At 41.4% G+C, this 25,467-nt stretch overlaps 1 protein-coding gene across 1 annotated transcript in view; it reads right to left on the reverse strand.

Moving 5' to 3' along the window:
* Positions 1 to 2,894: 2,894 nt before the first annotated feature.
* The window catches only part of FRS2 (fibroblast growth factor receptor substrate 2), a 72,650-nt gene continuing 50,077 nt past the window's right edge, over positions 2,895 to 25,467 (reverse strand). Inside the window, exons 3-7 of the mRNA XM_089674119.1 lie at positions 20,832 to 20,923; positions 19,427 to 19,613; positions 11,259 to 11,414; positions 6,590 to 6,753; positions 2,895 to 5,266 (exon numbers count right to left, since the gene is read on the reverse strand). Coding sequence (XP_089530245.1) covers positions 4,310 to 5,266; positions 6,590 to 6,753; positions 11,259 to 11,414; positions 19,427 to 19,613; positions 20,832 to 20,897 — 1,530 coding nt within the window. The 5' untranslated portion in view covers positions 20,898 to 20,923 and the 3' untranslated portion in view covers positions 2,895 to 4,309. The remainder of the gene's footprint in view (positions 5,267 to 6,589; positions 6,754 to 11,258; positions 11,415 to 19,426; positions 19,614 to 20,831; positions 20,924 to 25,467) is intronic.

Consider the following 25,467-nt stretch of genomic DNA (forward strand, 5'->3'; position numbering starts at 1 on the left):
CTGGGATCCTTATCCATGTGCACACATGCAAATACAAAAACAGCATAGGTCCAAGATGTGTATATAAACAGCGATTGCACCATACGTGAGGTGTCTCTGAACTTAAGAGTGAGAACAATGATTCTAGTTCCAAAATTCTTGGTTGGCTGTAAACTGAACCTGTAAAGCCTTTAAAAAATTTTAGGTACTGTAATTCTTCGCCATTTCATGGGCGAGTGCAGTTTTTAAGTTTGTCGTGTTTGGTATCTATTTACTGGACACAACCCCATATTTTATATTGCGTTGAGTAATTTATTTTAGTGCATTTTTTCTTGAAAATTTGTATTTGATATATGGCAGCAGAAGTATCAAGCAACATACAGGTGTACCACAGTTTACAAATTTAATGCGTCCTCCGGGACATTTCTTTTTGCAAAAAATTTGTAAACCGAAACGTGGATACCCATAGGAATGCACTGAAAACCAATTAGTCCATTCTGGAGGTCAGAAAAAAAAAGTCGCTGTCACTATAGGTCAGTGCCGGTTTTTAAATGTAATCAGCTTTTTTTTTTTCCTTCACTATAGCTCAGAGAATCAGCTGTCACTTTCCCCCCAGCTAAAAGAAAGTTTCCTTTTAGTTTATTTCCACAAGTTAAAAGAAACAATGTTTCCTTTTAAGTTGTTTCCTGAGAGAAAAGAAACAAAGTATCCTTTAGCCCCTGGGAAAGTGACAGCTAATTCTGTGAGCCATAGTGAAGAAAAAAAAAAAAGCCGACAATTGCATTTAAAAATTGGCACCGACATACACTTTGTATTGTAAAAAAAAATTTGTAAACCAAGGCATTATTTTCAATGGATTTTCATTTGTAAACCAAAAATTACGTTAACCAAGGCGTTCGTAAACCGAGATAAAAAAAAAAAATGGCAAAGGCCACCATTTTATTCTCTAAGGCTTTGCTTTTGGAAAATATATGTTTGAGTGTTCTGAATTAATTTTATAATTAAATTTTCGCTTGTTAAAATCAACATTTTTTAACAGGCAAGCAAAAATTGCTTATTATTTAATTGTACTATACAGGACACAGGCTGCTTAAATTATGGACTCTGTGTTGACACCAAGCAACTTAACAGTGGGGAGAACAACACAGTAATAAAGCCAACAGGTCCATAAACTAGGTCCTAAGAGTGACCTGCAGCATCTTTGGCCAAAGCTGCCTATCTACCTGATAGGACTTCACTATCATGTGAACTGAGGATCAGGTGGCAGCCCTGTAAATATGAGAAACAGATACTTGAAGCGGAGAAGAGGTACCAAATGAAAAAGCAGAGGTGTTCTTAACAGGAAAGGGAGGAAAGAACAAGAAATGAAGATAAGAAGCCCTTGGGTCTCAAAACCACCATATCTTTATGGAGAACACGGAAAAGCGCTTTACAAGACAAAGCTGCCAGTTCCAAGTCAGACCAACATCACACCATGATCAAGGCCACCTTATGAGTAAGGTCAGCCAAGGGAATTTTTCTGGGGCTCAATGAGAGGCTGCCGAAGAGCTAACAAGAACAGATTAAGATCCAGTAGTAACACTGGGGATCGAATGGGGGAACTATGTGTCTTCACCAGAGAGTGGCTAAAGGTCTCTGACAGATTAGCGAAGGCCAAAATCCAACCCTTAAGGATACTCAAGGCCAAGTGCTCATACAGGCCAACCTGGAAAAAAGCCAGAAATTTATCCTGCAGAGTAACATCTAAGCTTCCATTCCTCACACCACGTGAAGTAAGCTTTTCAAGTGCGAGTCACAGACCCTGGTCCCTCAGGACCTGGGCTTCAATAGCCAAACCATCAAAGCCAGAGACTGTGAAGCAGGATTACAGTGCAGTCCTTGAGATAGCATGTCTGATCGGTCTGGAAGTACCCGCAGAGGGTCTGCCAGGAGTTGGGAGGATGTCTATCCTAAAAATTTTAAATCTAGAATAGGTGAATGCAAACTGTAAATAGGTTTTGATAAAACCCTTGAACTGTTCCTCACAGAACTGGAACAATCCCTCCTTAAAATTAAACCTTGAAAGTTGGAAGGATGAAAAGTTATCTTCTGAAATCCAGGAATGTCAGTTTTGCCTTAGGCACTTTGACTTTTTTCAGTAGCTCCTCTTTCCTGGCTGCCACCACAGACTAGCTTCACAGCCACAAGATCCTGCACATCAGCACTGACATAACAGCCAGGTGAGAATTTTGGTGTGGGGAGTCTGCCAAATAGTCTACACAATAGTGTGGATATGCCCACTCCTACAAAAAGCCCACTGACTCCTGGACACCACCTGAACTACAGGAGGCGTCAGTCAGTCATGGCAACTGTGTCTTATGTGCTGCACGCAACAGCTATTTATCTGGATGAGTTAATGCAGGGCCTGCCCCATCTGCACATTGAATCCTTGGAAAAGCAACTATCCGTATAATGCAAGTTGCTTTGTTGTTCTCAATGAGTAAATGCAGAGTTTCTCAGTGGGAGGAGCACATTTCTTGTGTTCTTTATTATAATAGGTGATGTGTGCTGTTTTATATATTTATACAGAAGCACTAAGGAATATGGAACAGGAGCACAGACTACTGTGTGTGCACTGTAATCTGAACTGCAAAACACTCAAAACAGAAAGCAGCACATGAAGACAGTGCATCAATTTCTGAACATTTCGTTATAAAAGAACTTTACACAAACTCACATAGCGTAGAGCACAAAGTAGCAGAGCAGCAGCAGTTGGGAAGGATCAGGTATTACGGCAGAAGATCTCTAACCATGGCCACGGGCAGAATTGGCACACCACCATAGTATGTTTCTTCGGCATTAAAAATCCTGCCTTTTGGAATTTTTTTTTATTATTATTTATGTAAAGTTTCACAATAAAGAAAGAGCCAACAAGCTTATGTGTAATCAGTATTTTATTGCCATGCTACAAAATGATGTTGGCACCAATGAAATGAAAAATGTAGTCAATATCAAAAAAATATATATTTTAATGAACATTTGGTAAGCAATATCAGTACCTGATGCACACCAAAATTAAATTAAAAGCAACTATTCAGAATGGAACACAGTTTTCTTCTTAAAAAAGTTGTCTGCATAGTATAATTTGCTTGAACCCTTCAGTGCAAACAGCAGAAGCTACTCTGCAAATTGTGGTAGTCCAAGAAAAGACAACCTTAAGCACCCAGTTGGCTCAGCATAACACATGATGTAGAAACAAAGACTGCCAATTCTTTTGCTGAGCGCTTCCTAGCATTCGAAGGGTCATATATCAAGACAGTATCATGGAATGTTAAGTCCAGATATAAACCCAAGATTTTTTTTTTTTTAAATGTCATGGAACGTTTGGCAATGCACATCTACATATAAAAAAAAAAAAAAAAAAAAAGAAAAAAAAATCAAAAATTGTCTACACTACCTTTATACAAAAGTTACTGTTTATATACTTTTAAGTATGAAAAAAATTTAAATTTATAATGCAAATTAGGAACATACAATAATCTTACAATATCATACAATGTGATAAAAAAGTGGGAATCATTTTTGGCCTTTATACAAAATGTATATGTGTCTGCATTATACAAATGCAACCCTGACATACTGTAACTAAAAACACCAAACCTTCACGCATGGAACTAGATTCCTATACACCCAAAAGCCTGTCATGAAAATTAAGACACCAACAGCCACTTTGGGAGAATAGTTTGAATAGTGCTTCATGTGCAAAAAAAAAAAAAAAAAAAAGTAACACGCTTGAGTGATGTCGCATGTTGGAACAGCACTTTTTAACACTCTGTCAAATGTAAATACACAGTCGTACCAATGGCCTCAATGCAAAATGCTGGTGCGACAAATTTGGCAAAATTCTGGACTCATAAAAAGTTAGTATAAAAATACATACTTGTATATAATTTCACACATTCATACTGTAAATGACATCCCAAAAAATAAAGTTATCTTTAGCTTTAAATGGCAACAGTCTAGATGCAAAAAACATAGGCAAATTCTAGTAGGTTTATAAACTCAAAATTGGCATGTCACTGCAACCTAACTTAATTAAATAGGTAAAAAAAAAGGCAATACAGCTATGCAACTATACAGTACATACTACTACTGTAGAGTGAACCTTATTGAGGAGTACCTGCTCTACATAAATTCCCTTTAGACAAAAGCACATGAAAACAAAAAATAAAACCTAGGAAATAGTGTTAGTGTTTAAGACGTGAAAGGTAGATTTTTCCCATTTCTGTTTATACAAGCATTTGTCTTTTGTAAAAGAAGTACACAAAAAGGTGCAAAAGGTGTAACCTGCTCACATGGGTAGGTCAGTACTGTTGTGTCTAGTCTTTCTAGAAGTACCATCATCACGCGGCAGTGCTTTCTGCAGGTTGGACATAGCAGCAGTTCTTTCAATGTCTATCACAGCATAAAGCTCTGTGCGTCTGGTTGGAGTTTGCGGAAGAGGAGTGGTAGGGGTCTTCGGTGTCTGGGGGTTATCAGAGTCACTGCCACCTTCCAAATCAACCTGTATATAATTAAGCTGCCTATGTTCTAAGCTTGGGCGTCTTATATCAAAATTAAAAACAGTGGGTGTGCAGTCCCGACGCCTAGAAAACTCAACCTTGTGAGCACTTAGTGGGACAGTTACGTTCTCCGTGTTTACATAGTTATGCATGGGGTCTAGACTATTATGAAATCCATTTATAGATGGTGTCTTTGGTCCTAACAGGTCATCTTCTTCCTTACTGGATTTTCGGGCTTCCCAAACCGGAGGAAGAGATGGTAAATTTTCATAGTTTATTAATGCAGTTCTCCTCTGGGCAGAGTTATTAATATTTTGGACATCGGTGGAGAGAGGTGGTGGAATACGTCCCCTCCTAAGCCCAGAAGAAGGCAGAGATAGTCCATTAACATTTTCATACACCATCTTATTGCCAGAAGGGGTATCGCGGCGTTCATCACTGTCATAACCAGTGTCCCACTCTGTGCTATTAGGGCAGCTACTGCTGCTATCCTTTCCGACAGCTTGTTGTTCCTCAAGTTTCTCCAGCTTTTGTTTCTCCATCAACTGTCTTTGAACAGGAGTTGGTCCTAAAACAAACTTCACTCCTTCAGGTTCCAGGATAACTTGGGGGTCTCTCTCTGGGATGGAACTGGGCTCAACTTTGGCTGCACTTCCTTCAGCGTTTGACAGACGTTGCTCAAGTGGTGCCGGTACACTTTGCCTTTGATCTTCTTGCACCCCAGTTGTGTTAACATACGTATGCACCTGGAGAAGACACAAAAAGTCAATACAGGAGCAAAAGTCATAAATGGAAAAAGAGCCTTATCCCATAGGTATATACTGTAGATTTAAGGCTGATGAAAGCAACAAATTCCTGACTCACGTGCCAAATACTAGGTTGAGACACCCAAAGACCTACTGCTAGTTTTGGGACCTGTTGATCCTAGTCATTGTACGGTGTCATTTGAGTTGCAGTTTCTATGAGAAGATAATGACACAGGTTGTTTGTTCTCTGAAGTCAAGCAAGCACCAGAACCACTCTAGAAATACCCCTGTAACATAGGTTATTCATTCCCCTATACTTTCTCCACATTGCCACACAAAACATTTAGCAAGATACATTTACAGTGAGCTGCATTTGTGACAGGATCAGCAGCAAATGCAGTCTGAAAATGTAAGTGAAGATATACTTAGAAGTTCACGCTCATCCATGCCACAGCAATAAGGCAATATATCACCCTGCTCATATACACATTTCTCAGAGATAATGGCATGTTCAGTAATCACTGACCACACATTTCCTCCCTGGTTCAGCTAACATCTATGTCCTCTGTGTGGTGAAGGATTGTTCTCCTTATGCTTATCTGTCAAGAGTTTTATGCATGTTCCCGAGCCCTTATTTGCAAGCAGGCAACAATTCTAAGGCAATCAATACTGATGCCTTTGGCACTGTGAAAGGCAGAACCTACAAGGATAAGTTCAATGGTAGTAACATGTTACACATTACAGTTTACACTCTAAATATGGGTTATTTAGGGTGTAAATTGTAATGTGTTGCTATGCAGCGCCCCACACAATCCAGTAACAGTGGCCAGGTCTTTTCTCCCACTGTCACATTTTAAAATTGTTCTATAAATGAAAAAACAACAAGTCCTGTTTACCACCACAGCAGACGACCTTGTAATTTCAGTGGCTTGCGTGCGTGTTGATCAACGCACTCAGTCTATTCACTCCTGCTACAGCTCTGAAACTGGAAGCCTGTACAGAGATATAGGCACAGAGGTGTATAAAGTCTGCAGGACCCTGACACAGCACCCACAATCCACTGATCATGGATACAATGCTCTTCAGACTCCGGAGTATTCAGTCCCTTCAGAGAGCATGAGCCGGTGATGTCCCAGACTGCATCCCGTATGAATATCTCCTAAACACAGCACATAATCGCTTAGGAGCTGATAGGGCTCTCTTGAAAAAAAAGTAAAGATGTGTGCAGCCACCTGGATAACACTGCTATACAGCTTACAACATTTGAAAAAGCTACAGGCACACACAATACACAGAATATAGACATAATATGGAGCTACTTACATGATCTTCAGGAGCAAGCAATGGGTGCGTAGACTCCTCTCCCACAGAAGGAAGGCGTGTGCTCCCTACTGATGGATGTCTACTAGAGGGATGTGAAGATGCATCACCAAAAGATGGGTAACGTGGATATCCATTAGGTATACTTGAACCACTAAAAGCAGGAGCTGCAGTGGAACAAAAAAAAAAAAAAAAAAAAAAAAAAAAAAGAAGGATTATATAAAAGTACTAAGGCTGTACCTTTAACCTGGAAAAAGCCATTAGAAGGTTTGCATACAAAATGGCCTAAAGACCTTAAATGAATAAACTGCGTTCAAGGTAGTGGTGCACAGAAATTACAATTCTGGCACCGAAACCCGATACCGAAGATTCAGAATGCACATGGCCGAAAAACTGAACCGAAATCAAAACGTCTGTGTATGTGGGGGTGGGGAGGCTCCACTTTTTTGTATTTTTTTTCTACTTTAAATTTAAATTTTTAATTATTTTTTTAACTTCTGATTTTATTGCCATCACTTAGGGGGCCAATTGTAAGGGGGTGGGGGGGGGGGGCAGTGTGTGCAAGGAGGGGACAGGAGAGGAGCAGTGTATACAGAGAGGCTCCCTCACGGGCTGTCACTATATGTCAGTGCTGGGTTTTTTTTTTCTTCAATATAGCTCAGAGAATGAGCTGTCCGTTTCCCCAGAGCTAAAGGAAACTAAGGGGTGGGGTCACTGGGTAATCCAGCCCCTTTGTTTCTTTTAGCCATCTGAGAATGACAGCTCCTTCTCTGAGCTATAGTAAAAAGGAAGAAAAGCCAGTAATCACATTTAAAAAACGGCCCTATGCAAGTTTTCAGTAGTTTTAGAAAATCTACATTTTATGATTTGACAATATAGGTTGCCCTTTTATGCTATTCCTATGTTGCCTTATTGAGCTATTCCAAGCACCACATACATACAAGGCATTAGGCAATTCTATCCTGTAAACACAGCAACTGTTTAAAAAGTCAAAAGCTTCTCTACTTTATTGAAAAATAAAACATTTTTTTAGATACACTTCATAAGGCGTATCTAAACCTTAGAACAAGAAAGGTTTATGGCAACATACAGTCCTTAGATAAGGCAGCTGCAATTGTTTTCTATATTCAGGCTTGGTTTTCCTATATTTTCACCTAGAAAGCCTGTAAACTGTATGTATGGTGGGAGCAATGGAAGTCACACACGCTGGACCTTAAACATGTTTGCCTTTGTTGATCTTCAATACATGGTTGACCCAATAGAATAGATTACAAAAGAGATAAAAATTGTTATTTTCAGCTCAGAGGGAATGACAAGGACACCACATTATAAGAACAATGAGTATTTTTACACTTGCTGAAAATGTTCCTAGTCTGAAAGATGAGAACCTAAGGCTCCATGTACACGAGCCTACCCTGACCGCAGGAAAAAGCAAATTGCCGCAAAATCACAACAGCGGTACCACTGTTGCATGTTTGCAGTTTCTCACAGTCGGCGGTCAACACTTTCTCCTGAACACAGAAGAATCGTGTTCAGGATAGGAGGGAGGTTTAACCTCACCTAAATGGACATATAGGCTTTTATGGAGTTGAGTTTAGGAGGTTTGGCAAAAAAAAAATGGCAAAAGCTCCTAAACTCGAGTTTAGGAGCTGCCCGTGTACATGAAGCCTAATGCAGTCACCACATCAAAGAACTGGTGGTCAACATACACTATATTGCCAAAAGTATTGGGACACCTGCCTTTACACGCACATGAACTTTAATGGCATCCCAGTCTTAGTCCGTAGGGTTTAATATTAAGTTGGCCCACCCTTTGAAGCTATAAACAGCTTCAACTCTCCTGGGAAGGCTGTCCACAAGGTTTAGGAGTGTGTCTATAGGAATGTTTGACCATTCTTCCAGAAGCGCATTTGTGAAGTCAGGCACTGATTTCGGACAAGAAGGCCTGGCTCACAGTCTACACTCTAATTCATCCTAAAGGTGTTCAACTGAGTTGAGGTCAGAACTCATGTTGGAACAGGAAGGGGCCATTCCCAAGCTGTTCCCACAAAGTGAGCATAAAATTGTCCAAAATGTCTTGGTATATTGACGCTTTAAGAGTTCCCTTCACTGGAACTGAGGGGCCAAGCTCAATCCCTGAAAAGCAACCCCACACCACAATCCCCCATCCACCTAACTTTACACTTGGCACAATGCAGTCAGGCAAGTACCGTTCTGGCAACCACCAAAGCCAGATACGTCCTTCAAATTGCCAGACAGAGAAGTGTAATTGGTCACGCCAGAGAACACGTCTCCACTGCTCTAGGGTCCAGTGGCGGCATGCTTTATACCACTGCATCCAACACTTTGCATTGCACTTGGTGATGTGAGGCTTGGATGCAGCTGCTCAGCCATGGAAACCCATTCCATGAAGTTCTCACTGTTGTGCTAATCTGAAGGACACATGAAGTTTAGAAGTCTTTAGCTACTGACTCTGCAGACAGTTGGCAACTTCTGCGCACTGTGCGCTTCAGCATGCGTTGACCCTGCTCTGTCATTTTAGGTGGCCTACCACTTTTTGCTGCTGTTCTCAGTTGCTTCTACTATGTTATAGAACCACTAACAGTTGACCATGGAATATTTAGTAGCAAGGAAATTTCATGGATGGACTTATTGCACAGGCGACTCCTGAGAGTTACCCATTCTTTCACAAATGTTTGTAGAAGCAGTCTGCATGCTTAGGTGCTTGATTTTATACACCTGTGGCCATGGAGGAGCTGAATCCAATTATTTGAAGATTTGTCCTAATACGTTTGGCAATATAGTGTATTTAACATTTATGTTCTGTGTTTAGATACACTGAGTTCCGTAATCTCTTGCAACGTAAGCACCCATAGCTCTGCGGAGGGTGAGTAGCACTGTACTTCTTGATACCTATGCATTTTTTTTTTCTTTTGTGCTTCACCTGCATCACCAATCCAATTTTGCCCAAGGCAGGTTTTACTCTGGTGATCATGAAAAAGTTCTGGTAATTGCGTGTATGAGGAACAGAAAGGAGGATGTTCCAGCACCATTCCTGGATCATCAGACTACAGCTAAAAATTAGCAGGGCCGTCAGGTATAATTCAATACAACTCAGCAAGTAAGCCATGCTCACTGTGAGCATCTGAAAGGTTAATATTCAATGCTATTCAGTGTATATTAACAAAGGAAGTCGAACTCTAGGACATTCACAGAGGTGTCCCCAGCCACTCCTGTGTTGTCGTGGCTGTTTTCTTAGGATCCTTGTCATGTTGGACGGTTAACCTTTGGCCCAGAGGTCCTGTGCACTGTGGAACAGGTTATCATGGAGGAGATCTCTGTACTTTGCTCCATCCAGCCTTCCTTTAACCCTGACCAGTATCCCAATCGCTTCTGCTGAAAAACACCCCCATGACATGATGCTACCACCATGCTTCACTGTTGGGATGGTATTGGGCAGGTTATGAGCGGTGCCTGGTTTCCTCCGGACATAACATTTAGAACTGAGGCCAAACAGTTCAATCTTGGTTTCATCAGACAAGAGAATCTTGTACCTCACAGTCCTTCAGGTGCTTTTTTGCAAACTCCAAGAGGGCTTTCATGTGTTTTTCACTGAGAAGGTTCCAATCTCCACACAGGATCTCTGGAGCTCAGTCAGAGTGACTAGAAGGTTCTTGGTCACCTCTCTTACTAAGGCCCTTCTCCCCTGATTGCTCAGTTTGGCATGGTGACCAGCTCTTGGAAGAGTCCTGGTTGTGCCAAACTTCTTCCATTTGAAAATTATGGAGGCCACTGTGCTCATGGGGACCTTCAGTACAACAGACATTTTTTGTAGCCTTCCCAAGATCTGTGCCTTGCAATAATCCTGTCACCGAGCTCTGCAGGCAGTTCCTTTGACCTCATGGATTTTGCTCTGATAAGTATGCATTGTCAGCTGTGAGGCCTTTTATACAGAGGTGTGTGCCTTTCCAAATCATGTCCAATCAATCTAATTTACCACAGGTGGACTCTAATCAAGGTGTATAAAAATTTCAGCAATGATCAAGAGAAACGGGAGGCACCTAAGCTAATTTTCAAGTGTTGTTGCAAAGGGTCTGAATACTTAGGCCGGCCATACATGGGTCGATTTCCGAACGACCTTTCGTTCAAAAATCGGACCTAAGAATATACACCGATTTTTGCTCTGTTAGAGGGGCAATGGCACCGGCCGATTTTCGTGGTTCCTCCCCATTTCGTTTATCAGGCATGTTGGAAAACTCATTAAAAAAGGACCAATTTTCTAAATCATTGCTGGCAACATCGGATTACATAATGAACAACGTTTTCAATTGAAAAATCGTTCGGAATTCAACCCATGTATCGCCTGCTTTATGCCAATGTGATATTTCAGTTTTCACTTTTTCATACATTTGCAAATATTTTTTAAAATTCTGTTTTCAATTTGTCATTATGGGGTACTGAGTGTAGATTAATGAGCAAAAAAATGCATCAAGCTTCAACATAACAAAATTGAAAAAAGTGAAGGGGTCTGAATATTTTATGAATGCACTGTATATATGGTATGGATAAATGCATATATTTATGTGAACATTTTTTGTGGGTTCATCATCAACAGAGAACAAGGTCAAAGAAAACTAGTACCTTAGCATTTTAGTATATGATTAGTGCTTACTTGTGGGGGTGCGTGGAGTTCTTGGGACATCAAGCTCTGTTTGAGGACTTCTTTCCACCACTGGTTCTTCTACAACACTTATACTATTATTTTGCATGATTTCTTGCAACATATTAAAAAGCTCTTCTGCACGAGCACATTTAAAGGCAAAAATTCCTGGAAATTAAAAAAAAAAAATGAATGAGATCTTCCATCATAAAACTAGGAGATAAAAGGAAAAATACACACAATCTGGGATATTCACAACACTACTGACCATTCACTGTGACAAGAAGAAAACACAACATACCAAGATATCCTGCATAAGGAAAGCAATAACATGAGGTATAGGTTGTATGCTTGGTACATGAGGATGCAAATACTAGGAAACATTAGGGCCTCTAAAAGGACTAAAGAGAAGTGGCAATTATGTAGCTATGCAGTCATGATATGCAATGCAATATTTGTTTTAGTCCGTAGTGCAGTGAAAAAGAAAGCAACTGCCCCTTTCATGTAGGCCTCTGGGAGAGATGGGAGAGGGAAAGAAGACAGACAGTACAAAGGAGGCATTGATATTCATGTACCGTGCGTCTTTGGACAGCAGAGGGAGCCCAACTTACCAGTACCAGCAAAGACAACCAGTGAGGTTCCAGCTTTGGATTGCACTTCCTTTTGCAAGCATTAAGTTAAAATTAATATTCTTGTTACAAAAGGAACTTTACTGTATGATGTGATTTGCGGTCCTTGAGTGCTTATTCAAAACATGCAACATCTTATTTATGAGATCATCTGGTCTAACTGATGCTCACTAGATATTAGGACAACTGTACATTAACACTAAAACTCACCCTCCTACCCCTCTTGAGTTAACCTAGAGTACCTCCCTGGATGTTAAAGTGGTTATAAAGGATTAAGGATTTATTTCTTAATACATTTTATGCATTAAGAAAAAAACCTTCCATGGTCAGCACTGACAATGGTCAGCTTTTGTCTAAAACCTTTATCAGGAAAGATAATAAAACGGATTTTTGTTATGCACTGTAAAAAATTTTTGTCTGAACTCATTTATAGGCACAGCTCTTCATTATTATTGACTGGGTTATAATGTCACCTTCAGGTGTAGGACACCAGGTAGAAAAAAAAAAACAAAACAAAAAAAAAAACAGCACCACATGTGGGCAGTTTTAACTGGTAGTCAATTCCGTCTCTGCTATAGGCAGCTTATTTTGTCACAAAGCACTGCAAGGAAAAAAAATAAAAATAATCAGAGGAGGGGTGGGTGCTGTGTCTGACAACTAACTCAGAGAAAGGGGTTTTACGGTAACAAAAAAAAATCCTGTTTTCTCATATGCTCATTGACGGACATTGGTGAAAAATAGAGCAAAGAGATATTACGAAGCAGTACCACAGTGAGGGGTGGATAACCAAAGAAAAAAAGAATATGTAATTGCACCTGAGAACCCCCCCCAGAAGAGAAACAAGAATCATCCAATGGCCGCCTGCAAAACATCACAGCTGAAACATGCATCCGAAGATACCCAAACATCCACATTGTAAAAACATGGAAAAAGGTGTACACAAACAACCAGGTAGTCGCCTTGAAACGAGACACAAGACGCCTGATGTCCGAGTGCCCAGGAGGCACGAAGCGCCCGGCCACGTCACTCATCCACAGTATTCTGTGAATGCGAAAACTACAAGTTCCGACAGCCTTTGCGGCTGTCAGCTTGTAGTTCTCAATGAACTACCACGGCGCCCTGTCAGAGTGTATCTGCTTGCTTGTATGATGTACAGGTACAAAGATGCACTGACAGGTCTGCAGGAGTCCTGCATGGCACCAGTGATCTGCTGATTGCTGCTGCAATGCTTTACAGCAGTGGTCACCAAACTGTAGCCCTTTGCTTGCTCTTATCTGGCCCTTGGGGCATTATTCCCCCCACCTTCAGCAATAGTGGAGCATAATTCCCACCACTGACACCAACAATGGGGCATTATTCCTTCCACTGACAAAAATAATGGGGCATTATTCTTCCCACTGACACCAATGATGGGGCACTATTCATCCCACTGACACCAACAATGGGAAACTATTTCTCCCATTGACAGCAGTGATGTAGCACTATATCTCCCGTTAATACCAATGAGGTATTGTTTACTCCCACTGATGCCATGACATTTTCTTCTCCCAATGGCCACAGTCCGGCCCCCCCTAAAGTCTAAAGGACAGTAAACTGGCCCCTTGCGAATAAAGTTTGGAGACCCCTGCTTTACAGGCTCCTAAACAAAACAAAAAGAAAAAAAAAAGTGCATTTATTATTTTAAGGTAAAGGTGAACTTATTCTTTAAGATCGCGTGTTGGAAAGTAGCACCAAGCAACAGCACACATGAATTGGTTTTGCACAGTTGCACTTTAGCACACTGTAGCACTTTTCAATGGAATAGGTTTCACATTTTAGGTATGCGCAGCGCCTTTTCTTGTCTATCGGTGTATATTATACACGCAGATGAGAGCAGGAGCTACCTATAGCAACGTTTATCATTCACGATTTAAATTTTTTAAACATTTTTTGGCATGGTTTTTTTTTGGTTGTTCAATGAGAAATAGTGGCAGAGGAGGCTGCCAGGCAAAAAAAGATCCCGATCTCAAGAGAGGCAGTAGCAGACAGGTACACATGAATTGCCCGGACTACATCCAAGGAGTACAGTGCAACCCCCTTAGGATGTGAAGAGCATGAACAAGGCTGCCAGCTCTGACACACAGCGTGCAGGAGTAATAGCAACCAAAAGGTGACCTTCTGAGAGAGTAAGCAAGGGAAGATCCCCATTCTCAAAAGGAGGTTTACGAAAACAAAAACAAAAAAAAATGTCCCAGGGTGGCAATGGAGATCAGAATGGTGGAGCTACATGCCGAACCCCTTGAACTAAAGTAGAACTCAGGGAATTGCCTGGTCAAAGGGCGTTGGGGAAAAAAAAACAAATTGCAAAAGCAGAAACCCGGCTATTAATGGTCAAGGCCAGTTACTGATCACTGTCCTGCTGGAGAAAGGCCAACATTTCAGACACATGGGTCAAATCCGCAGCCTCACACTACAACATGTACGCCTTCCAAGTACAATCAAAAATCTTCTGAGATGTGGCTTTGAGCCTTCAACATGGTGGGAATCACAGAACCCCAAAAAAACCCTGTCTCTTAGAACCTAAATTTAAAAGCCAAGCCACCAATGCCAGTGATGGTAAAACAGAGTGGAAGATCATTCCTTGGGACAGAAGACCTTACCGCAAAAGAGCGGCACCATGTCAGCACATCAGGATCACCAACACCGATCCACAGCCATCAGAAAGCCTGGGATCCCTGTGGCCTCTATACTGTGCAGCAGATGAGGGAGAAGCTAGAGAGGAGGAAGAGTAAATGAGATGGTAATGGCTCCATGACACCACAGGAGCATCCATCACATCCACCAGGAACCAACCATGGCCAAAACACGAGCTTGAGCCAGTGACCCTAAACCTAAGATGGGTGACTAGCTTCTTCATGTCCTCAAACCTGAAGCAAAATACTCGAGAGAGGCCTCCACCATTGGAATCATGGTTGTGTTTAAACCTAGAGAGACAGGAATAATGGGCAATGACGGGACGCAGAGCTGCTCCTGTTGCCTACATTGCCCTCTCTCCAGGACATCCAGAGGAAAAAGTCGAGCCTCCTACACCCAAGGTTGGGAGCTGCCTGCTTGATGGGGAAACTACCGCAAACAAGCTTCTACTGCCTGGTACACAAGTCCCCACCACTGAGGGAGTACACAGAAACTTACAGAAGGGAGCAGAGGGAAACATAAGGTAATCGACAAACCGGTCACCCAGGGAAGGAAATGAGAAGGAATGGTGTACCATGCTCCTTACCAACTGATGCAGGAGGGTACCTACGCCCGACAGGACACCTCTCTGCTGTAACCAGGGGTGCTGTCTGCCCTGGGAAGGGGGGGGTGATGGTGTGGGACACTGACAGAGCAACAAGGTCACTCAATCATAGGCACCCCCGTGAGGAACCCTTAGACTGCCCTAGTATCGACGATAGGGAAGTTGCAGTTGACCCCTCACATAGCAAGAGGTCTGCATGCGCTCAATGGCCAGGCTGGGGCAACTACTGGATCTAGGTTATCCAGCTCAGCTCAGCTGTTGATTCAAGATCTCCACAGGAAAAAAACAGAAAAAGAAAAAAAAAAAAAAACTATGGAACTACAGATCCCAGTAGGGAACTATGGCCTTTCTCCTTACACTAGGCAGAAAAAAAAAACTGAACTGCCTATATCAGATAGGGGGTTGACTACCAGTTAAGAATGCCCATAGGCAGTGCTATGTTCATTTTTGTGTCTGGTGTTCAACTCCTGAAGGTAGCGCTACAACCCTACAGTCAAGAATAAGCTAGCTAGTTTGGCTTCAATTAGTGTATCTAAATCTGCTAGTATATCTAACAATCCCCTCCCCCAAGATTAACAATACTGCTGTTCAAAGGTGCCCATGTGCCTCTTCACCCATCACACAACTCCTTTTATTTTTTTGGAATAAACGTACACTTCATTCACTGCTATATAGGGCAGTGTGTGACGCACAGTCTTACATTGCCGTGTGATCGGCACAGTGTGCTGTGATAAAATGCATAATCTTTATTTATAATTTTCCATGTACAAAGCAAATATTGGGGAAAAAAAAAAGGGCATATAAAAACGGGAGTTGACATTCCCACAACATCTGTTACAATATGTAGTTCCAAACCAAAGAAATTCACATCCCAAAAAATATAAAAGTTAAGTGCATCATATGTGATATACTTGAGTTACACAAGAGGGAACGAATGTCTGCATTTTACCGCAGCACAGTAGTAGGTTGCATTGCAATGTGATCGGGACACAGGAAAAAATAGTTTCCTGTGTGTCCCTGCTGTGACAGTCATTTTACACTGCAGTAAAACATCTGTTACCGCAAACTGTGTGAATTAGTCCTCAAAAAAATGGCTCCAGGTAACCTACAATGCCAACTTTTGAGCAAAAGCAAAGATATCTGCGAAGGTGACCTTTGCTAAAAAATGAAGATCAGAGTTCAAAATTGGCTAATCCTCTCCTTTCAGTATGGAACACTTAGGCTTTTGCTTATGTCATGCAGGGTTTTCTTCAGAAAAGTAAGTTTTGTTTTGGTTTTTTTTAGGCGTTTAGACATTCAATTTATTCTACTCAGCAAGGATATTAAAATAGCTTTAAGATAAGAATACAAGTGTGATTTAATCAAGACTGAGGCGCTCAATAACTGACTGATGGTGGAAGAAGAAAAGACAGGTTAGCATGGCCTTTGCTACCAACAGGTGGCAGATGTTCTAATGTCCTGGCTTTTGGGGTTCTAGGGATCCGTAGATACCTTTTCTTTAGTTTTACTGACAAACAAATGAGATAAACAAGGATAGCTAATAAAAAAAGGGAAAAATTGGAAGTGGCCAGAGGTACAAACCAATTTTTTTTATATATATCCATTTTCACAGATACAGTCTTCCTGTCTCTTGTTGCACTCACTCTGTGTGTCTACACGAACACCGCAACAAATGCTGTTTTACAATTTGTGTACAAAACTTTATATTGTCAGACTGCGACACCAAGATACTAGCCATTGTGCTGCATTAAAAATGTCTTACCATTAAGACTACCAAATAAACCAATACAATGCTAATTACAGTATCTTACAGAAGTGAGTACACCCCTCACACTTTTGTAAATATTTTATTATATCTTTTCATGTGACAACACTGAAGAAATTACACTTTGCTACAATGTAAAGTAGTGAGTGTACAGCTTGTATAACAGTGTAAATTTGCTGTCCCCTCAAAATAACTCAACACAGAGCCATTAATGTCTAAACTGCTGGCAACAAAAGTGAGTACACCCCTAAGTGACAATGTCCAAATTGGACCCAATTAGCTATTTTCCCTCACCGGTGTCATGTGACTTGTTAGTGTTACAAGGTCTCAGGTGTGTTAAATTTGGTGTTATCGCTCTCACTCTCTCATACTGGTCACTGGCACCTCATGGCAAAGAACTCTCTGAGGACCTGAAAAAAGAATTGTTGCTCTACATAAAGATTGGCAAGACCCTGAAACTGAGCTGCAGCACGGTGGCTAAGACCATACATTGGTTTAACAGGACAGGTTCCACTCAGAACAGGCCTCGCCATGGTCGACCAAAGAGGTCGAGTGCACATGCTCAGCGTCATATCCAGAGGTTGTCTTTGGGAAATAGACATAGGAGCACTGCCAGCATTGCTGCAGAGGTTGAAGGGGTTGTGGGGGGGGGGTTCAGCATGTCAGTGCTCAGACCATACGCCGCACACTGCATCAAATTGGTCTGCATGGCGGTCGTCCCAGAACGAAGCCTCTTCTAAAGATGATGCACATGAAAGCCCACAAACAGTTAGCTGAAGACAAGCAGACTAAGGACATGGATTACTGGAACCATATCCTGTGGTCTGATGAGACCAAGATAAACTTATTTGGTTCAGATGATGTCAAACGTGTGTGGTGGCAACCAGGTGAGAAGTACAAAGACAAGTGTGTCTTGCCTACAGTCAAGCATGGTGGTGGCAGTGTCATGGTCTGGGACTGCATGAGTGCTGCCGGCACTGGGGAGGTACAGTTCATTGAGGGAACCATGAATGCCAACATGTACTGTGACATACTGAAGCAGAGCATGACCCCTTCCCTGCGAAGACTGGGCCGCAGGGCAGTATTCCAACATAACCTCAAACACACCTCCAAGACTACCACTGCCTTGCTAAAGAAGCTGAGGGTAAAGGTGATGGACTGGCCAACCATGTCACCAGACCTTAGCCCTATTGAGCATCTGTGGGGCATCCTCAAACGGAAGGTGGAGGAGCGCAAGGTCTCTAACATCCTCTAGCTCCATGATGTCGTCATGGAGGAGTGGAAGACTCCAGTGGCAACCTGTGAAGCTCTGGTGAACTCTATGCCCAAGAGGGTTAACGCAGTGCTGGAAAATAATGGTGGCCACACAAAATATTGACACTTTGGGCCCAGTTTGGACATTTTCACTTAGCGGTGTACTCACTTTTGTTGCCAGTGGTTTAGACATTAATGGCTGTGTGTGGAGTTATTTTGAGGGGACAGCAAATTTACACTGTTATACAAGCTGTACACTCACTACGTCACATTGTAGCAAAGTGTCATTTCTTCAGTGTTGTAGCATGAAAAGATAGAATAAAATATTTACAAAAATGTGAGAGGTGTACTCACTTCTGTGAGATACTGTATATATATATATATATATATATATATATATATATATATATATATATATATATATATATATATATATATATGTCACATGCACATTTCATGAGAAATGTCAAAATTAAAGCTTACATTTAGTATAAGGGAAAAAAAAAAAGAAAATATTATGAACAAGGGCCATTACTTACTATCAATATGAGTCCCTTGTGCTGCTGGCTCCTGCATTAGTTGAAGTTTTCCTCCTGTGATCACCAAATCTAGCACAGACTACTATATCACCGATATTTCTTAAAAGGTGAAGATTTCTTACACATACCATTCTTTTGTTCTTTAAATGATTGCTCCCAGGCACTCCCTGACATAACCTTTTTCCCCTGAATTTCTGATTATTGGTAGCAAGCAATGCACATTTACCATGGTCACATGCACCACTCTGCTCAAACTACATTACACAACTATCAATGCACTTAGAGATGCTACTGCACATGCACCTCCATTGTTGTTCATTTAGGCTGCATGGGCGGAGATTTTATCTCTGAACATTTTTCTTGTTTTGATGTGACGGTGCTGGATGTGTTGGCAAGTTATTACTTTCAGGAGCAAGCAGAGGAGGGTAGCCAAGTTCCCAAACACAGTAGGACCATGTATAGCCAATGTAGTCACTCTCAAGGAAGTTGCACTTAGATATTTTTGTGGACATGCTGTCTGATGCAAAAATTAGAAGGGATACAGGTGGTAACCATTAAAAGGCAATGTATATGCCTGTAATATTTTTCCTTGGGTTTAGTGTCACTTTAAATGTTTTCATTTGGAGAATGCTAGGTGTTGTGTCAGAATCAAGGTATATGCCACTACTTCTATTATATTATTTTCTGTCATCATTAAGGAAAAGTCTATAACTCACCTTGCCCAGTCTGGCACCGCCGCCCACTTTCAAAAGAGAAAAGGTTTGAATCATATCCATAGCGGCGTAAACAGAGGTAAGGCCATTTGACAGAGTCGCGCTTGCGTGTGTACAAGATGAGTTCATTTTCTGTCAGCTCCATCACGCCAGAGCCCAACTCATTACCATCATCATCCACATTAATAACCTTTCAGAATGACAGGAGAAAAAACATATCAATCATAAAACTGCTAACATTTACAGTGAAACTCCACTTTCTTGAACAAGCTCTCGGAAATTAGCGTAGACGAACATTTAAAATACAAATGAAAGGCTAAATATTTGCGTGTGCATAAACAAACATTGTAAATACTTTTTTTCCCCCTTTATAATAGGTGATCACATTCCCTCTGTTCTCAACTGCGCAAGGAGCTCAGGGAGAAACTGCAGGACACCGATTTTCTCAGTGAACGGCTGTGCAAGGGGGGAGAGGGGGCTGTCGGGCACAAGCCTGATCATTGCATTAGCTTCCAGCACAACTAGAGAACTGACCACGCTCATGCCTACTGTGGTCCATTTTTATTGGGAAAACAGAGAGACTGGTAGGAACACAAAGGAAGCAAGTACATAGCACAGCTGGCAAATATCAAGAATAAGAATATAAAAGCCATCCACAGTGTGCCAGAGCTGACAGGGAGGAAATTGGGCGCCGGTGAGTAATTACTGGCCCGGACCCAGTGGTTGACATCCGCGGCCACGAATGGCGGCTCGCGCGCACCCCCTACCCGGAAATGCAAAATCATGTATATATGTGATTTTGTGCACCGCTGCCGCCTTGTAGCAGTATTTCTGCTATAGGGCGGTCGGCAAGTGATTAACGATGTGCTGTATCTAGTGCACCATTGCTTAGCTCAATGTTTTAAACACTTCAGTAAAAGCATGCTTCTTTATTTTATAAAAAAAAAAAAAAAAAAAAAAAAGAAGGTAAAAAAGGAGGAGATGACCTTGGAGTATTAAAAAAAAAAAAAAAAAAAAAAAAGTCATTTGGAGGGTGTTCATACTGTCCTCACATTTTTTTTTTTTTTTTTTTTTTTTTAAATGTTGTTATAGTAAAAATTTTCCAGCAAAACATAGCTTCCTGTGAAGGAAGAGTGTATATACTTAGCACTGCTTCACCCCCCCTGGTCACCTGCAGCTCCTGCTGGTTCCAATTGGTGACCTCCAGGTCTCTGCAGGATACCTTAATAACAAGGAGATCAGCAGGGAGAACACCAAAGTTTTAAGTTTTAGTTTCCCACCAGACTTTGGGTGCCAAGTTCTCATGAACATAGTAGGAAGAAATAAGTACATACATTCTTGTTTTACAGGCTAGGCTTTGCTGACAGAGTCACTTTATACCATAACAAATGAAAAATTAAAAACTTACCTTAAACCTATTTTGCTGGTTATCTGCAAAAGCTTCTTTATCTGGACAGCTACAACAGCTACCCATTGCTTCTTTAGAAGACCATGTGATCACTAGAACATAAAATATTCAGAAACTGTGTTAGAAGATGTTACACAAGGTCAATGCATCTTGAGAAACTACAACAAAATATCTGTGAACACAAAAAACATTTAAATAAATCACAGTATTGCAATTTACACTTCAGACAAAGCTTGCCCTTGAGGCTGCATTCACACCTGTGCAATTCGTAAACACGCGACAAAACGCACAAACATGTGCATTTTTGCCATATGTTTTTGGAAAAAGGCTGAAATTGTGGTTCATGTTTGCTGTGCCATTAAATAACTGCATCCCCCAAGCGCGGGTAGCAGATGCGCATTTTGCCATGCGTTTGTGGCAGTACAAACACACCAAAACATGCACTGAATAACACTCGACATTTTGAAACTGATAAGGTTCTGTAGCTACTTTGTGGCATTTGTTTCATGTTAGGCAGCCCATTCAAGTGTACAAGCTGCCCTAGGTGCGAAGGGAGGTAATACATTAAAAATGTGCGAGAGCGCGCATTTTTCATATATATTCAGTTGTGAATGGAGCCTGCAAGTGCCTGGCAGTTTAAATAAAATGATTTAGAAGAGCCCATTCATGAACATCTGATATTTCAGTTTTTGAATGATGCTGGAGAGTTGATCCACTTAACCTTTTAGGTCTATAGCTTTCGGGTGTTTGAGTGATGAGAACTCTTACATTTACAAGCAAGAATAAGGTTTGGATAGAATGACCTAGACCGGGTGTCGGCAACCCGCGGCTCTTTTTCACCTTTCCTGCGGCTCCAGAGCACACTGCCCACCAGGTGACAGGCAATAGGGTCGGCAAGCCGCGGCTCTTTTAATGCAGCTCTTCTATGTGCCGGGCGCCCGCTCCCCTCCCTCCTCCAAACATTGGCTGTCAGGATGTAGGCGGGGCAGCGTGACGAACTCCTCTCCTCTCACAGTCCGCCCTGAAGACCAGAACGGCGCGGGAACACAGCTAGAGGAACGCGCGGAGCAAAGGTAAGTGAATTGACACAGGGGGAATGAATTACTATAGGGGGGATGAATTACTATATGGGGGATGAATTACTATATGGGGGATGAATTACTATATGGGGGATGAATTACTATAGGGGGGATGAATTACTATATGGGGGATGAATTACTATATGGGGGATGAATTACTATATGGGGGATGAATTACTATATGGGGGATGAATTACTATATGGGGGATGAATTACTATATGGGGGATGAATTACTATGGGGGATGAATTACTATGGGGGATGAATTAATTACTATATGGGGGATGAATTACTATGGGGGATGAATTACTATATGGGGGATGAATTACTATATGGGGGATGAATTACTATATGGGGGATGTATTTTCAGTTTTAAAAATGTTTCTCTCAAAATAAATTTCAATCGTGGTTTTGGCGAGATTTGGCTCAGTTGAAAAAAAAGGTTGCCCACCACTGACCTAAGGCTATGATTGTGATTATGACGATACACTGTGGCCCTGGTTAACCCTTTGCTTACTGGGCCCTTAAAGCCCCTTCATGACCAGAGTGCTTTTCGCAATATATGCAGTGTCGGATTTGTTTTAAATGTTGCAATGGTTTTGCGGCTCCCAGTCTTTTTTTCCCTCTCGGAAACGGGTCCAAGTGGCTCTTTATGTCTTAAAGGTTGCAGACCCCTGACCTAGACCATCATGTGGCAAACCAAAAAAGGGATTTAACCCAACTCCAGACATTTTTATTTTCATTTTAGATGTGGAAAAGTGTTAAAACTTATTGACATTTTTGTAATTCTGCAGTGACTTCATTAGGGACACTTGTCACTAGGACACAACGGCATGTACAGAAAAAAAACCCAAAAAACTAACTGCTCCTGACCACGCTATAGCAGAACTACTGCTACAGGGTGGCAGGGCTGTGCAAAATCATGTATATATACACGTGATTTTGTATGTACGGGTGGGTGGCGCGCGCCACCCTTCCCGCGCTGCCATTGGCGGCTACAGGTGTCGATCACCAGGTCCCGGCGATCGCCGAAGAACACGGACAGGGGAGAGATTTGTATGTAAATACAGATCTCTTCCCTGTCAGCAACAGCATGCTACTTTGTATTGCTCTGCACATACACACACACACACACACACACACACACACACACACACTTGTGCTCAAAGGTTTGCATAAACCTGGCTGAAATTGTGAAATTTTGGCATTGATATTGAGAATATGACTGATCATGCCAAAAAGTGCTCTTTTATTGAAGGATGATGATATGATCAGATGAAGCCATTTATTATCAAATAGTTGTTTGGCTCCTTTTTAAATCATAACAGAAGTCACCCAAATGGCCCGGATCAAAAGTTTACATACCCTGGAATGTTTGGTCTTGGTACAGACACAAGGTGACACACACGGGTTAAAATGCCAATTAGAGGTTAAAGTCCCACATCTGCGGCTTTTTAAATTGCAATTAGTGTCAGTGTATAAATAGTCAATGAGTTTGTTTAGCTCTTATGTGGAAGCACTGACTAGGCTACATACTCAGCCAAGGGGATCGGAAAAGGACTGTCAAAAGTCCTGCGTAACAAGGTAATGGAACTTTATAAAGATGGAAAAGGACATAAAAAGATGTCCAAAGCCTTGAACATGCCAATCAGTACTGTTAAATCACCTATTAAGAAGTGGAAAGTTCCGGGATCTCTTGATACCAAGCCAAGGTCAGGTAGACCAAGAAAGATTGCAGCCACAACTAACAGAAGAATTGTTCAGGATACAAAGAGAAACCCATAGGTAACCAAAAAAAAGATGGCTTGGTATCAAGAGATCGCAAAAAATGGCCTAGTCAGGAAGGTGGGTAAATCTTCTGGGAGGGCAAGTTAAGTATATTTTTACTTTTGCAGCCAAACTGGGATAACACCTGCTTTATATTTGTTACATGTCCTTTCACATAATTTAAAAGCGGTAGTATAGTGTGGAGGAAAAAACAAACAAAAACAAAAAAACATACACAAGAAAAACAAAACAAAAAACACTATTCAAGAGAATGTCATAATGTGCTAGTATGCATCACATACAAGCACATTATGAGAGCCGCTGACACGGTTTCTTCATCCTTCTCTGATCTTCCTTCCAGGTTCGTGAGCTCCAGCTGTTTGAATGGCTGAGCTACGGCATTACTCTTGCACATGTACAAGGGTGCCACGATCACGGCACAGCACTCTGAAAGGTCAGCATATGCAGTATGCCCTTCATTCACAGCGCATGCGTCTGTGATGTCACTGGCTGCAGAAACAGTGAATATCTCCTAGAAGGTGCTCATTTAGGGGATATTCCTTGGTAACTACAGGAAAGCTATATTATAAAAGTTAGCAAGCGGTGTTTACTACTGCTTTATAGCAAAATATTTAAAATTTGCGGCCTACCTTTTTAAGATGCTCCTGTTTCTACTGTGTTGCCAGATCTCCTCTCATCAGTTGAAAACTAGATTTGAACATGGTTTGTCCTAACAAAGGGTTAATAGTTTAGAAGCTGGGCTTCTCCACTGTATGTTAAAAGAGGTTTTAGGTATGGTGTGAGAATGGAAACACAAACGTATAGTGGGGCTTTCTCGAATTTGACTGCAAAAGCGTACATTTATATGAGCTGTGGAAAATGATCGGCACGGCAAATAAGTGCAGCAATGACCAAAGAAAGGGTGCTGGTAATTCATAGTTACACTTTGAATGTAAAGGTGGAATTGCCCTATAAGCAAAATATAGTCTAACTCTCAGATACTTTATGCTACAAGGACAACAGATAATATTATTTATTCCTGCACTCTAAGATGAAGTAATACTACAAACTTTGTAAAAAACTGTAACAAAGCTTGTAAAGTTATATTTAAAGGGGGGTGCACTCATTTCAAAAGGAAAAAGTGAGACTGGAGTCTAAGGGACTAGTTTTAAGGTTTACACTTTATACTTATGGTATTTTATGGGTCGGTTTACCTTAAAATCAAACTTCAGAAAAAGGAAAACTTCCTTCCCTATAGTGGGACTGCTTGGTCATGTCTAGGGATGGAAAAGCAGTTTTCCTTACCTAATGCTTTGCTTTCCCACGTTCTGGCAATATACCATCCCTTGACATCCTCATATCCAATGCAGACCGGCATTGATGTCTTGATGAGGTCAGTGGACCTTTAGCCGCTGAAGCATAGGGGAGAAGAGGCTCTAGCAGCATGAAGGTGCTAGCCGGAGCTGAGGATTAGGGTAAGTGCTCCCCCGCCCCACCCCCGGAGTTCAACTTTAACTTCATCTTGCCCCAGACAAAACTGGAAAAGACTGAAGAACTTGAATTTTGAATAAAGGTTTGCATGTGCTGCAAAAACAAAAATGAGATCTAAAAAGGAAAATCTATAAAATTTTGATAATGTGATTAACACAGCGCTCTCCATACTTTCACCTAGATCACTCCTTTATCAGATAACTATAAGTAAATAGAGTTCCTGACAGCAGCTGACCAAAAATGTAGATCCTAGAACAGGAGAAAACCCTCCCATTCAGCTGTTGCTAGACTTAGGGTGTC

The sequence above is a fragment of the Staurois parvus genome, unplaced genomic scaffold (genome assembly GCF_062004578.1).
Source record: "Staurois parvus isolate SC_StPar_1 unplaced genomic scaffold, SC_StPar_1.0 ptg000147l, whole genome shotgun sequence".
NCBI classification, from domain to species: Eukaryota; Metazoa; Chordata; class Amphibia; order Anura; family Ranidae; genus Staurois; species Staurois parvus.